Below are 15,590 nucleotides of genomic sequence, written 5' to 3'. Positions count from 1 at the left end.
ATTGTTACTTTCAGGAAAGAGGTACAGAAGTCTGAAGGCACACACTCAGCGATTTAGGAACAGCTTCTCCTCTCTGCAATACAATTCCTAAATGGACATTGAACCCACGAACACGAGCTCATTTCCTTTTTTTGTAAATATATGTTATTTCTGTTTTTGCACTATTTTAAATCTATTCAATATACGTACATATACTCACCGCAATCGATTTATTTATTTATTTCTATATTATCATGTATTTCGTTGTACCGCTGCTGCTAAGTTAACAAATTTCACAAGGTATGTCGGTGATAATAAACCTGATTCTGATTCTGCAGATTTATTGAGTATGCCCACAAGAAAACGTATATGGTGACATGTATGTACTTTGATAACAAAATTTACTTTGAACTATTCCTTTCAGTCACAGAACCAGAATTCCAAATGTCACCGTGAGGAAGGCTTACTAAAGTCTATGCTAATTCAATGCAATAGCAGTCCAGCCAGCCCTATTCTCCTCCCCTCATAGTTGTGTCAATGCTTTCCTTTCCTGTACATATCAAGTTCCATTATAATGTCACATTTCAATATACCTCTAGTTCTCTTCCAGCAGCAACTCCCAGATTTTATTTGCTATTTAAATTAATCTTTTTCCCATGCCACTTCAATCACCTCCACTTTATGTGCTCTGGTTCTTGACACATCCCCCAATGTAAACAGCTTCTCTCAACTCTGACAAGGTTCTTTATGATTTGAAATACCACCACAAAATTCTCCTGCAAACATTGTTCTAAAAATAATGCTACTGCAACCACATAACTCATTCCTGGATCTAGAATTATTTAATCACTTACTTAAAATATCCCATCTCCTAACGTAGTATTTGAACTTATGTTTCTTGTCTGGATTACGAATCAGCACCCTGACCAACACACCAATGTGTCCTCCCCTGTGTTTATATCAGTGTGTTGCTTTGCCTGTTCTTTCAATCCTATTTGCTGTGTCTCTATTGCTCCTCTGTGCTCAGCTCACACCATCAGCACCTTGAGGATCAAAACATTTTTTGAGATACAGAGTGCAGTCTGAAGAATGGCAGTGCCTTTCAATATCCTGGGTGCAAAATTTTGATGCAAGTGACTTATTTTTCTCTGCTCATGTAATCGCTTTTCTATTGAAAGGTATCACTACATAATTTATAAATACTTCATCTGACGAAAGCAATCTTTTATTAAAATATATTAATGATGCAATAATTGAATGCAACTTATTAATGGTTAAAGTACCAGATTACAACTGCATTGAAGATATTGGTTCTGTTTAAATATCTTCGTATTTTCAATACAGGGATTAAAATTCTAACAAATTACAGTATTTCTATTACATTACTAAATTTGCTTTCTTAACAAATATTGCTAAGCAAGCTAAAATTTCAAACTGGAACAAGAAGCTGAATGGCAGATTTAACCTATTAAACCACAGCACATGCAGAAGGGATTAAAACCTCTTTTCCTGCTTTGCAAAATTTAAGAGGAATTTAATTCATGTCAAAACTCCCCAAATTTTAAGCATGATTTGGAATAAAATTGCCCATCTCATTCAAACTGACCTTGGGAGCAGAAATTACCACTTATATCAGATTTAAGCCAAAATATATGATTTAGCTGGAGCTGAGTGTATTCTACCATGCAGATGATTTAAATTGCACTTGACTTGGGAGTATTCAATGCTAATTTAATGCTTCATTTTGCAGCATTCGTATGTGTTACCATATAAAAACCAAAATTGCTTCCTATCCATTGAATGAGAGATAGAGAAAAATATGAAAATAGTGAATTACATTCAATGTTAACTTGTTTCCTGAATCCAAATCTTCCTTAATTCAACATGCAACTTCCATGTTAAATTATTATTCTCAATAAGTATTTACTTAGCTCACCCTAAATTACTTCCTGGAGAAAAATCCTTTGCTTGATTTCTGCAGAAAGAATGTCTTAAAACTGAGAAGATCTGAAGAGCAGGAAATGGGAAGCTCACAGCAAAAATTGATCCCCAGCCTACCACACCAGCACTAGATCTTCACTGGAGCAAAACTACTGCCATTGCTCCACACTCTTCCTGTAACCATATTATAATTTATCAAAATATATAAAGTAACTCTTCTTCAGTAAGCATTATAATGGAATACAGCAAGGAAAATGTCTGTACTGAGGTTAGCAGCTGAATGATTTTTCTGTGTTTTTCATTAACACCTTCAAATGTTTCCCACTACTCTGGTCTACTCTACTTTTTTTAAAGTTTAGTCACTTAAATTTGTATAAGATTTCAGAATAATGATTCATATTTTATAAGAATCTAAGACCATAAGATATAGGAACAGAATTAAGCCATTTGGCCAGTCAAGTCTGCTCTGCATCATGGCTGATCCAATTTTCCTCTCAGCCCCAGCCTCCTGCCTTTTCCCCATATCACTTCATACCCTGACCAATCAAGAATCTATCAACCTCTGTCTTAAACATACATAAAGACTTAGCCTCCAGCTGCCTGTAGCAAAGGAATCCCACAGATTCACTACTCTCTGGTCAAGAAATTCCTCCAGATCTCTGTTCTATTCTGAGGCTGTGTCCTCTGGTCTTAGACTCTCTCTCTCGCACAATAGGAAACATCCTCTCCAAATCCAATCTATCAAGGCTATTCACCACTTGATTTTTGTAGTTTCTCTCCATTTAGAAAATCAACTCATTCATTTCTTCTACCAAAATGCATGACCATACACTTCCTGACACTGTATTCCATTTGCCACTTATTTGTCCATTTTCCTAATCTGTCTAAGTCCTTCTGTTGCCTCTCTACTTCCTCAAAACTACTTGCCCCTCTATCTATCTTCAGATTGTCTGCAAACTTTGCAACAAAGCCATCAGCTCCACCATCCAAATCATTGACATCTGAAGCAAAAAGAATCAGTCCCAACACAGGCCCCTGTGGAACAGCTCCAGCCACTGGCATCCAGTTAGAAAAGACTCCCTTTATTCCCACTCTTTGCCTCTTGCCAATCAGCCACAGCTCTATCCATGCTAGAATCTTCCCTGTAATACCTTGTTAAGCAGCCTCTTGTAAGACATCTTGTCAAAAGCCTTCTGAAAATCCAGGTACACAACATCAACCGATTCTCCTTTGTCTATACTGTTTGTTACTCCTTCAAAGAATTCCAACAGATTTATCAGGCAAGAAATTTCCCTGAAGAAACCATGCTGACAATGGCCTATTTTATCATGTGCCTCCAAGTACCCTGAGGCCTCATCCTTAATAACCGATTCCAACATTTTCCCAACCATTGAGGTCAGACCTCTCTCCCTTCTTTTGTGAAGTGTGGACAGTCATTTTCAATTTTCCAGTCTTCCTGAACCACTCCAGAGTCTAGTGATTCTTGAAAGGCCATTACTAATGCCTCCATGATCTCTTCAAACATCACTTTCAGAACTCTGGGGTCTACGCCATCTGGTCCAGATCACTTATATACCTTTAGTCCTTTCAGTTCCTTTGCCAAGACCCTTCTCTTTAGTTATAGTTACTTCACACACTTCATGACCCCTGACACCTGGATCATACAGCGTACTGCTCGTGCCTTTCACAGTGAAGACTAATGTAAAATACTTATTCAGTTCGTCCGCTATTTCGTTATCCCCCATTACCTCTTCAGCATTGTTTTCCAGCAGTCTGATACCCACTCTCGCCTCTCTTTTACACTTTATGGATTTCCTGGATTAAAGCTTTCTTAATTCAATATGTAACTGATATATATTGAATCATCTTATCCATGCAAAGAATCAAGAGTCACTTCAGTAATTAAACAACAAAAATGACAACTGAGAAACTCTGGAAAGAAGATAAGCATCAAACTGTAATGATCAATTAGAAGTGTAGAAGTGCAGGAAGCATTGGTTCATCAGAGTCAGAAATCCAGAGAAATGAACAACATCGGAAAGACCATCACGCTAAATGAGGCCATTCATTTTGATTAGACTTTAGTTGACAATGTCATGTAATATCTACAGCGAGCTATTTCTCTATTGAGTCTTAATCTTCTTTATTACAGCTTTTCAATTTCCTAAGGCAGTTACAGCGATAGCAAGGATTATGAAATAATATTTCTTTGATGAATCTCACATCAGTAGAAGGGAAATTATTTGAGAAAATTCTAAGGGACTGGATTTAAATATATTTGAAAAGGCAGGGAATGATCAGAGATTGTCTTTGTGAGGGGAAATCTTGCTTCACTCTTGATTGAGTTTTGCTGAGGAGACTGTTGAAGGCTGGGTGGTGCAAGGACCTTGGTAGGGCATTTGACAAGGTCCCACATGATAGCTTGGTATAAATGTTATCGCACATAATCGAAGGTGAGGTGGCTAATTGGACTGGGTACACAGGCAGAGGGTAGTGCTGGAAGAATGTCTTTCTGATTGGAGGTCTGTGACTACTGGTGTCCTGAAGGGTTATATATCAATAACGTGGATACGAAGGTCTGATTAGTAAGTTTGCTAATGACAATTAAAATTAGTGATGTTGTGGATAGAAGGTTGTCTAAGATTACAGCAGGATACCAAGCAGTAGTTGGGCAAAGCACTGGCAGATGGAATTTAATCCTGACATCTATGTAGTCATTCATTTTGGGAGTCAAATAGGGGCAAGACATACATAGTAAATGTTAGGGTACTAAAAAATGTTGATCAGCAGAAAGACCTTTTTTTTATTCATTCAAGGAGTGTGGACATTACAACTGAGACAGCATTTAATTGGCTATCCTCACTTGCCCTTAAGGTGATAAGTGAGCTGCCTGCTTGAACTGTTACAATGCTTGGGATGTAGATAAAACCAAAACACAATCAGGTGTCCCGAAAGTGGCAACAGAGTAATGAAAGGGCCCATGCATACTTTCTGACAGAATACAGGAGTTGGAATATCATGAGGCAACTTCACACAACACTCACTAGGCTACATTTGGAGAATCGTGTGCACCTCTGTTAAAACTATAAGATCATTTGACAGAGCAGCAGAATTAGGTCATTCAGCCCATCATGTCTGTTCTGACATTCCATCATGCCTTATTAATTATTCCACTCAACCCCATTCTCATGCCTTCTCCTCCTAACCTTTGATGCACTGACTAATCAAGAATTTATCAACCTCCACTTTAAATATACCCAATGACTCGGCCTCCACAGACCTGTGTGATAACGAATTCCACAGATTCACAATCAGAATCAGGTTTATCATTACTGGCATGTGATGTGAAATTTGTTAACTTAGCGGCAACAGTTCAACGCAATACATAATCTAGCAGAAGCGCGCACACACACACAAAAACAAAATATTAAATAAATTACAGTATATGTATATTGAATAGATTAAAAATTGCGCAAAAAACAGAAATACTATATATTAAAAAAAATTTACCCTCTGACTAAAGAAATTCCTCTTCATCTCCATTCTAAATGGACACCCTTCTATTCTGAGGCTGTGCCATCTGGTCCTAGACACAGGAAACATTCTCACCACATCCACTCTATCTAGGTCAGGGGTTCCCAATCTGGGGTGCCCGCACCCCTGGGGGGGGGGTGTGAGATGGAATTTCAGGGGGTGCGAGATGGAATTTCAGGGGGTGCAACAAAGAGTGGCTTGTGTCCTTGAGTGATGAGTCACGAGTCATCACTCAGCCAGCTGCCAGTGTGCCTTGAGAAGTGGTAGTAACGTTTGCCCCAAGCACACTCCAGTCTCCCGCTGCCCGAGTCTGCGTTGAGGAGTCTCATCAGTGTTACCTGGGAATTACACCTCAGAGTTGAGGAGTCTCATCAATGTTAGCTAGAAGGTTACATCTCAGAGTTAAAAATCATCTCATAATGCCAAAACCTTTATACATCCCGAATCAACCAAGTAATGACTTCATGTTAAAACCAAACCCACAGACAGTATGTAAATTATTCATTATAAAATTTTAAAAAGCCGCATTTTGATAAAAAGCAGCTGAAGTCATTCATTCGTATTTGTCTCAATGCATTAAAGAAGTTTTTGAATTTCAAAGGTTTTTTCTCTTAAAAAGTTTTTTTCTTGAATCGATAATTTTGAATTGTGTTAGTTGAGGAGGATCATGGTTAGCACCGAGGACCTTGAATCGTGTGATGGGAGTTCATATCTCCAATAATCATCGGAAATAGGTGTGTAAATTCAGTAGATAGTAGCCTAATAAGTTGCATCGCGTCTCTGCAGCATTTCCACCTGACGATTTATCTTGGCGTAACAGATAATATCATAATATAATATTCAAAAGCATATTTCTCACGATACTTTGCTATAGGCGTATCTGGTTGAGTAAAGCGGTCATCCCTGACTTAGTCAGATAGTTTTTATCATATTAGCTCATATTTTTCTCTTTACCCTTAACCCTTCATCATGTCAAAAAGAAGGAAGTGGAATGATGACTATGTGTGCTTTGGTTTCACTTGCACAACAGGAAATGATGGCTTGCAAAAACCCCAGTGCATTCTTTATAGCGTTGTGTTTTCCAACTCAAATCTGAAGCCATCCAAGCTTCAAGAGCACTTCAAGAACAAGCATGGTGGAGCTGATGTTGAAGGAAACGATGTTGGGTCATTGAAAATCAAAAGAGCTCGTTTTGATTCACAAGGAACTCTTCCAAAATTAGGTTTGTTTCTGTTGAAAAACCACTACTTCTTGCTTCATACCAGGGGGCATATAAAGTGGCCAAATCCAAGAAGCCCCAATCTCATCAAGCCACATGCACTGGAAATGGCAACAATAATCCTGGCAAAGAAGAAAGTAAAACGTTTGAACGGCTGCCCCTATCAAATAATGTCATTCACAACCGAATCAGTGATTTGAGTGAAGATATTTTGGACCAAGTCATCTCTGATGTCAGAGCTAGTCCTCTTAAAATCTCTATTCAGTTGGATGAGTCAACTGATGTCTCCAGTTGTAGTCAACTCATCACATTAGTGAGGTATACCAATGATGGTGCTGTGAAGGAAGATTTCCTGTTTTGTAAAGATCTGAAAACAAACACAACTGCAAAGGATGTGATGCAGCTGGTGATAGACTTCTTTGTCAAACATGATTTAGAAATTGGTTCTATGTGCACTGATGGGGCACCTGCAATGCTTGGAAATAAATCTGGCTTTTCTGCATTGATGAAAAAGGAGATTCCAGACTAGCAAGTTACCCGTTGTTTTCTACATCGGCATGCTTTGGCATCAGAAACACTGCCTCCAAGTTTGAAGAAAGTCCTTGATACTTGTGGGAAGATCATCAACTGGATCAGGGGGCGTGCTTTGAACCATCGCATCTTCAAATCATTTTGTGAGGATCCGGGAAGTGAGCATTCAGTTTTGCTTTTCCACACAGAAATCCGTTGATTGTCATGAGGACAAGCTTTAACCCGCTTCTTTGAGCTGCGGGAAGAAATCAAAATTTTTCTGGAGGAGTGTGAATGTGATCTGGTTGGGGCAATGGAATTACAGGAATTCGCCCAAATGTTGGCTTACTTAGCTGACATTTTCACTCGTATGAGCGACCAGAGTGTTTCTCTTCAAGGAAAAGGGATAAACATATTGAAGGCTTGTGAAAAGTTGTATGCCTTCAAAGGAAAGTTATGTCTTTGGCGTCGAAGGATGGAAAGAGGCAGTGCCTCAAATTTTCCTTCACTAGAAGAGATGGTTGATGATGCTGGATCCATTACTCCTACTGCGCGGGAAGAAATTGTGGCTCATTTGGAAATGCTGTCAGAATCGTTTGATGGATATTTTGCTGCTGGAGACCTGAAGATTTCAGAAGAATGGATCATGAATCCATATTCCTACAATCTGGAGAAAATGTCAGATGTTGAAGAGCTGAAGGAAGATCTTACTGATTTGTGGACAAATCGAGCTCTTGAAATGCAATTTGAAAGCAAGACTTTGGAGGAGTTTTGGTGTGCAGCACTGGCTATGTTCTCAGGACTTGGTGGAAAAGCACTCCGTGTCCTCATTCCATTTGCAACAGCATACTTGTGTGAATCTGGATTCAGTTCTCTTTTGTCAATCAAGACAAAATCTAGGAATTGCCTGAATCCACAGGCAGATCTGCCGATCGCAGTCAGCAAGTAAGTTCCTCGTTTTGACAAAATCATGAATGAGAAGCAGGAGCAAAGAAGTCATTGAATTTTATGTTCGCAATTGGGATTGATTTTACTGTTTACAATTTTTTCTGAATAAATTAGAATCTAATTGCTCAATTTATATTTGCATTTTATGCACTGAGTTAAAAGCTTATTTTTTTAAGTTCAATTTAATCACCCGCAGTATTCTATGTGGTTCAAAAATTAGAAATTAGATTTCTTCATCTTCAAATGTGATTTTACTTTTGTAGGGGGTGCGAGCATTAATCAAACATTTCCTAAGGGTGTGGGGCATAGAAAAGTTTGGGAACCACTGATCTAGGTTCAGTAGGTTTTAATAAGACCCCATTCGTTCTTCTAAACTCTAGCGAGTACAAGTCCAGAGCCATCAAACAACTTTTTCATATGGAAAGCCTTTAATTCCTGAAATTAATCTCGTGAACCTCCTCTGGACCCTCTCCAATGCTAGCACTTTTTTTTCTTAGAGCAGGGGTTCAATATTGCTCACAATACTTGCAAGTGCAGTCTAACCAATGACTTATAAAGTCTCAGCATTACATCCTTGCTCTGAAATTCTAGTCCTCTCAAAATGATTGCTCACATGGCATTTGCCTTCCTTACCACTGACTCAACCAGTAAATTAACCTTGAGGCAATCCTACAAGGTCTCCCTAGCTCCTTTGCACTTCTGATTTTTGAATTTTCTCCTTGTTTAGAAAATAGTTTGTGCCTTTATTCCTTCTACCAAAGTGTAAGAACATACACTTGCCAGGACTATATTTCACTTCCCACTTCTTTGTTCATTCCCCCGATCTGCCTCAGCTCTTCTGTAGACTCCCTGCTGCCTCAACACTGTTTACCTCTCTATCTATCTTCATATCGTCTGCAAACTTGGCCACAAAGCTACCAATCCCATCATCTAAATCACTGACATATAATGGGAAAAGAAGTTGTCCCAATTCTGAGCAATGGAGAACATCAGTCGTCAACCAGAAAAGGCCTCCTTTACTCGCACTCTTTGCCTCCTGCCAGTCAGCCAATCTTCCATCTTCCCTGTAATACTAAGGGCTCCTATCTTGTTAAGCAGCCTCATATATGACACCTTGTCAAAGGCATTATGAAAATCCAAATAGTCAACATCCACTGATTCTCCGTTATCTATCCTGCTTGTTATTTTCTCAAAGAATTCCAATACATTTGTCAGGCAAGATTTATCTCTAAGAAAACCATGCTGACTTTGGCCTACTTTGTCATGCTCCTCCAAGTACCAGAAACCTCAGTCTTAATAATGGACTCCAACATATTCCCAACCAATGAGGTCAGGTTAACTGGCCTATAATCTCCTTTCTCCTGCTTCCCTCCCAGCTCAAAGAGTATAGCGACAATTTTCCATTCTTTCGGAACCATTCCAGAATTTAGTGATTTTTGACAGACTATTACTAATGCCTCCACAATCTTTTCAGCCACCTCTTTCAGAACCCTGAGATGTAGTCCACCTGGTCCAGGTGACTTATCTACTTCAGACTTTTTCACCTCACAAGCACCTCCTCGTAATAGCAACCATTCTCACTTCTGGCCCCGACACTTCTGAATTTATGGCATAACACTAGTTCCTTCCACATTGAAGACTGACGCAAAATACTAAGCTTTATATTAAGCTAAAATATTAAGCTTGCCCACCATTTACTGGTCCCTCATTACTCCCTCTCCAGCATCATTTTCTGGTGATCTGGTATCCACTTTCACCTCTTACTCTATATACTGTATCTGAAGAAAAATCTCTGATCCTAGATGTTCCCATGTCCATTCTGTCTAGGGCATTCAATATACAACAGGTTTTATTGACATCTCCCAACAGTCTTCCGAACTGCACTGACTACAGGCTGAGAGCCCCAAAAGCTCCTCATACACTAACTTTTCATTTCCAGAATCGTTCTCGAGTACCTCCTCTGGACCCTTTTCAATGCCAGCACAGACTTATTTACCAAATTATGCTATTTTTACACTCATTGGTCTATGACAAAGGCAGAAATCCAAAGATTACTACCCTGGAGATCCTGCTTTTCCACTTTCTATCCAACTCCCTATATACTCTCTTCAGGACTTCTTCCCTTGCCCAAAAATGCCATTTGTATTAATATGCACCATGATTCCTGGCTGCTCACCCTCCCCATTTAGAATGCTGTGGACCCAACCTGAGATGCCCCTGAACCTGGCACCTGGGAGGCAACATACCATCTGGGTGTCTTTTTCACACTTACAGAATCTCCTATCTGCTCCTCTACGGTATTCCCTATCACTAATACATTCCTCTTCTGCCTCCCCTTCTCCTTTTGAGCCACAGAGATAGATTCCATACCAGAAACCAGGTCACTGCAGCTTCCCCATGGTAGGAGTTCCCCCCACAGTGGTAATCTGCACTGGATGCTTATTTCCCTTCTCTTCTCCTGACAGTCTCCCAGGTACCTGTCTTCTGTAACTTTGGGGTGCCTACCTCCTTGTAGTTCCTAACTATCATCTCCTCTTGCAGAATTCCCACATCTCACACAAAGAACATACCACTAACCATGAACCCATACTCACCCCATTAGCTGTGGGCTAATAGACAAAGAAAGAGAGGAAAAAAACTTACTTGAAAATTATTTAGAGGCCCCGCTTGTTCACACCCAAGCTTGTCCAGCCAAAGTCTGTTGAGCCAAAGCTAGGTTACTCAAACACTGTCCACTGTTACAATACCGCTCCTCTCAAACCTCGCTTCTTTTTACTGGTCTTTGCCGAGTGTCTAATAGATCATTATGATTGCAGTCTGCCAAAACGTCCCAAAAGGCCCGGAGCTCTTTTAAACCTTGCATTGCCTCAGCCAAATAAGTGACTGCTCATGTTTGCATCCTGCCTGCTCGCCACATCACGTGAAGGATGTGATGACAGCAGGAGAGAATGAAGAGAGGGATTGTCAGGATGCTGCCTGATTTGGAAGACTTTAGTTATGTAGAGATATTGTAGTTATTAGGTAGGATTGGTCTGTTTTTCGTAAAGCACAGGAGACAGAGGAGTGACATGCAGAAGTATATAAGATAATAACAGACATATATAGGGTAGTTAAAATCTTCCCATGGTAGGAATACTCAATGTAAGAGAAATAGTTTTGAAATAATAGGAAGGAGCTTTAAAGTTTTGCTTTACACATAGAGTGGTTGATATCTGGAACATTTTGGCTGAAGAGGTAGTTCTGTATGTTATGAGGCATTTAGACAACCAATTAAATAGGCAAGGCACAGAAGGAAATGGACATACTGCAGACAATTGACAGAAAAGGGGATGAAAGGCAAAAATGAATGGGAAGGTTTCTGATCCCTCCCCCTTCCTAGCATAAACATGACAGGCCAATGAGCAATTGACATGAACCTTTTTCAAAGTAAAAATTCATATACAACATACATTGCTCAGAGTGGGATTTTTTCTATTTGGGAGAGGATTAAACACTGTTTGAGTGACTGCTTTTGTTACAAACCTGTTACAAACAAGTGTGACCCCCAAGATTCCCAATAATTGCCTTTATCTATGTTTATGGCCTCACCTATTGTACGTACTTACAACAGTCTCTAAAGAAAGTCAGAAGGTATGAGGAACAATTCTCAGATTTCAGCTCTTCTGGTCTACACCATGAATGTAACTATTTGAAATAATGATTCAGCTATTTTGACTTATGCGTCCTTCAGAACCAGCAATTTCCAATATAATTCTTTTTGCTTGCACCATGATTTCCCTAGCCTTTAATGTTATTGAAGACCCTTCCTTTTCAATCTTTCATCCTTTTTCCTTTCCATCTTAAAAACTGTTTAGTCACATATCTTCTCCTGATTCTGATGTTAGGTCAAAAATTAAACTCGGTTTCTCTCTCCAAAGAGAATCAAGAGTTATAGGTTTGATGCAGAGTGGTGATAGAACTTTGTAATGACAATTTTATTGAATAGTGGAGCAGGTACGAGAAGTCAAAATGCAGTATCCTATTCCTACTTTATTTGGAGGCAGAAGCATCTGCAGGTGTTGAACTGTGCAACATACAAAATGCTGGAGGAACTCAGCAGTTCAGGCAGCAGCCAAGGATGGAAATAGACAGTGGATGTTTTGGGTCAAAACTCTTCACATTGTCTGGTCAAATGAACTTGTGGTGAAGGGTCTTGACCAGAAATATTGACTATCCAGTTCTCTCTACAAATGTCCCCTGATCTGCTGAGTTCCTGTGAGTTCCAGTGCTTTATATGTTATTCCTGCTGCTTATTACTCACATTCTTAAATTTAAAGATACTGTCTGATCTGCTGACTACTTGCAACATTTCAGATTTTAAAATTCTTTTTGTCATATGTTAAGTTAGTCACGTTACTGAAATAATTTATAAATAGCAAAGTATTTTTGTATTATTGCTGATATAAATCTTAATTCATGTGCTCCATCATCATTACAGTCAAGAATAAATGGAAAATTACCTTTTCTTTGTCACTAGCTTCTCTGGCTACAGTGGAACCCTGAAACAAGAAACAAAAATTGGGTGTCATCAAATGTCCTTAAAAAAAAACAAACTCAATCGGACACCCCATCGTATGGGGAAAATTTTTCAATCTCTCAAAATGTAACTTGAAATATTAATATAATTGTAAACTATCCATCATTTAAGTGCAATGCAGGTAAGTATTGCTTGGAGATATAGATTGACATACTGGAGATGTTAAAAGATTATTTTATAAGTTTTGAATACTGACATGCCAAATAAATGTTCAAGTTGCATGTCCCAAGAGGAATTGGATTGGGAGGTTGACAAATAAGTGACAAAACATGAAACTAATAAGACAGACTTAAAAAGAAAGAAGTACAGCAAAAATATTTCAAAAGCAATTAAGTACGAATCTTCTTAAATTATCTATGAAGTACGAGAATTCAGCAACAACTAGAAAGTAATTGCTCCCTTAAGTAACCAAGAGAAAATCCTGGACTACTTTAGACAACAATTTACCTAATCTAAAATAGCTCAGATATAAATTGAATAAGAAAAAGAGAATCACAACAATTACAGTATTCAGGATCAGAGGGTAACCACTCAGTTTTCAGTGTTAATTTCAGTTTCTGAATTGTGGGATTATAGAAGAGGAAGTTAAGGAATCAAGTGACATTATCTTTCCCCATCAGAAAACAATGCAGCTGAAGGCTGATAAATTCTCAGTGGAGGCAGTGGGTGTAATCTTCCAAATCAAAACCTTGTAGATTCTGGAGAAATTACAGAGGATTAGAAATTTCATTCCCTTATTTATAAAGGAAGTGAGGCAAACAGTGGGCCAGTTAGCAGAATAATTATCACTGGAAATATCTTGTACTTAGTTATGTCACAAATTGAGTCAGTACAATTTCTGCAAGAGGAAATCATGTATGACAAATTTATTTGAGTTCTTTAAGTTTCATTCATAGGGGATAGATGCAATATAGTTGGCTTTTCAAAAGGAACTTGTCATGGCACCATATTAGAAGTTACTTCACAAGTTAAGAGGGACTTTGAGGGACTACTTTAATCTAATGTGCCGTCAAATGTAAATATACAAAACATATGCCTACTCATAAGAGAAAAAGAAATTCATGAAGATGTGCATCTATGTTCTTGCTATGGTTCTTGCTATAGATTCTGCTGTGAATGTATTGCTTAAACCATTTCTGGAATACCTGATACTCTAGTATGATGGAAAGGATGTGATATATTGTCAGAAAACAAAGAGTTGGGACAGGGGTTTTATTTTCACTTTGGCTGTTGAGTTCCTTCAGCACTATGTGGGTGTTACGTTGGTACATGTGACAATTAGGTCCAGATGGGAGATCGGGGTAAGTTTTTTATGCAGAGAGTGGTGGGTGTGTGGAATGGGCTGCCGGTGGCGGTGGTGCAGGCGGAAATGATAGGGTCTTTCAAGAGACCCCTGGATAGGTGCATGGAGCTTAGAGAAATAGAGGGCTATGGGTAAACCTAGTTCGTTCTAAGATAAGGCCATGTGATAAAGATAAAAACCTATAACACAATGCAGGCACAGCTTTGTGGGCCAATGGGCCTGCATTGTGTTATAGTTTTTTTATGTTTCTAATTATAAACCAGTTTACCAGCTTACCAATAATTTACCAAAGGTAATGACTCAAATTCTACACTTTCACTATAAATTCATTGGCAGGGTTCAACATTGTTCCAGATGGCACCAATCCCAAAACAAGTGAGATTGCTTCATCAAGAAATTTCAAAAACTTTTCACTGGAGCTGAGACCACATGGCACAATAGTAACACATGTTTAAAACATAATTAGGACTACTCCCAAACCACCTGGATAATCTAAACTTCTGATAGATACATGTGTCTCTCTCCCAAGCAATATTTCAGTCAGGGCAAATAGGGTTCTGACTTGCTGACATCCATCTTAACTCCACTGATCCAACGTGGATAATGGTAAGTTATTGATAAATGTAGCACAATTCCAGTGTAAGTTCAACTGTACCATTAGAAACAGGTGCAAATGTGCATGTAGTGAGAAGGAAGGGATTGCAAAAATTGTTAAAACATGTAAGCAACTGTACTTCTAGTAATTTCAGTTTACTGGCTGGGAGATATATTGGCATTTCCCTGCCAATACTTTGAGTTAGTCAAGATGTTTGCTAATGGGAAACAACTGGAAGTGCTTACTGGAAAATATCCAAAACTTACTTTAAACCAAAAAAACAGAAACCATAAGGAGAAAAAATATTATTATCAACATTTTCAAAACTTTCCCAACTAAAAATATTGTTAGTGAGAAAAGATTCTAATGACCAATTTTACAGCTCAGTTCTCATTACCTTCAGATCATACTTTCTGTAAACGGGGAGCCGATGACCAAAAACATTCCTTGTAACAATCATGTAGGTCTCAACCCCATCCACTGTCAGTCGATACATTCCAAGAAACTGTGGAATGAGGGTGTTTCCATGACATTCCACAATATACTGCATGAAGCAAAGACAAAAGTGCATAATAAAGAAAACCAATACTTAGTTCTGCAGTGATCAAACTGAGACATTCATAAACGAGTGCAACAACAAAAACATTCGAAGCTGCGGGTAAACAGATTTGTCTCAAAAATAGCATGGAAATAAGTTACATTCTCGGCAGACGGAACAATCTGACACAATCACCTGGATCTGCAAAGACAATTTACAGAAAAAATACAAATATGGAAATATATAAACATGAAAATAATTGTCAGGTTGGAATTCAACAAGATGCCATACTGTTCATTGGAATTGGACTCAAATCCTTCCCTGGCAAAGTAGATAAAAAGTCAGTATCGGTGCAAGCCCTTAGTTAAGACAAATGAACCATATGAAACATTTTTATATGAGAGGAGTGGAAGGCTACCTTAAGCACTCCTAATTTCAATGAAGAAT

General features: G+C 38.6%; 1 protein-coding gene across 1 annotated transcript in view; it reads right to left on the bottom strand.

Annotated features, from left to right (window-relative positions):
- Positions 1 to 15,590, bottom strand: part of LOC132395455 (phosphatidylinositol 5-phosphate 4-kinase type-2 alpha) — a 230,376-nt gene that overhangs the window by 41,504 nt on the left and 173,282 nt on the right. Inside the window, exons 5-6 of the mRNA XM_059972099.1 lie at positions 15,003 to 15,149; positions 12,631 to 12,669 (exon numbers count right to left, since the gene is read on the bottom strand). Of these exons, the coding sequence (XP_059828082.1) occupies positions 12,631 to 12,669; positions 15,003 to 15,149 (186 nt within the window). The remainder of the gene's footprint in view (positions 1 to 12,630; positions 12,670 to 15,002; positions 15,150 to 15,590) is intronic.

This window comes from Hypanus sabinus, chromosome 6 (assembly GCF_030144855.1).
Source record: "Hypanus sabinus isolate sHypSab1 chromosome 6, sHypSab1.hap1, whole genome shotgun sequence".
NCBI classification, from domain to species: domain Eukaryota; kingdom Metazoa; phylum Chordata; class Chondrichthyes; order Myliobatiformes; family Dasyatidae; genus Hypanus; species Hypanus sabinus.
This window is presented reverse-complemented; position numbering and strand designations above follow the sequence as displayed.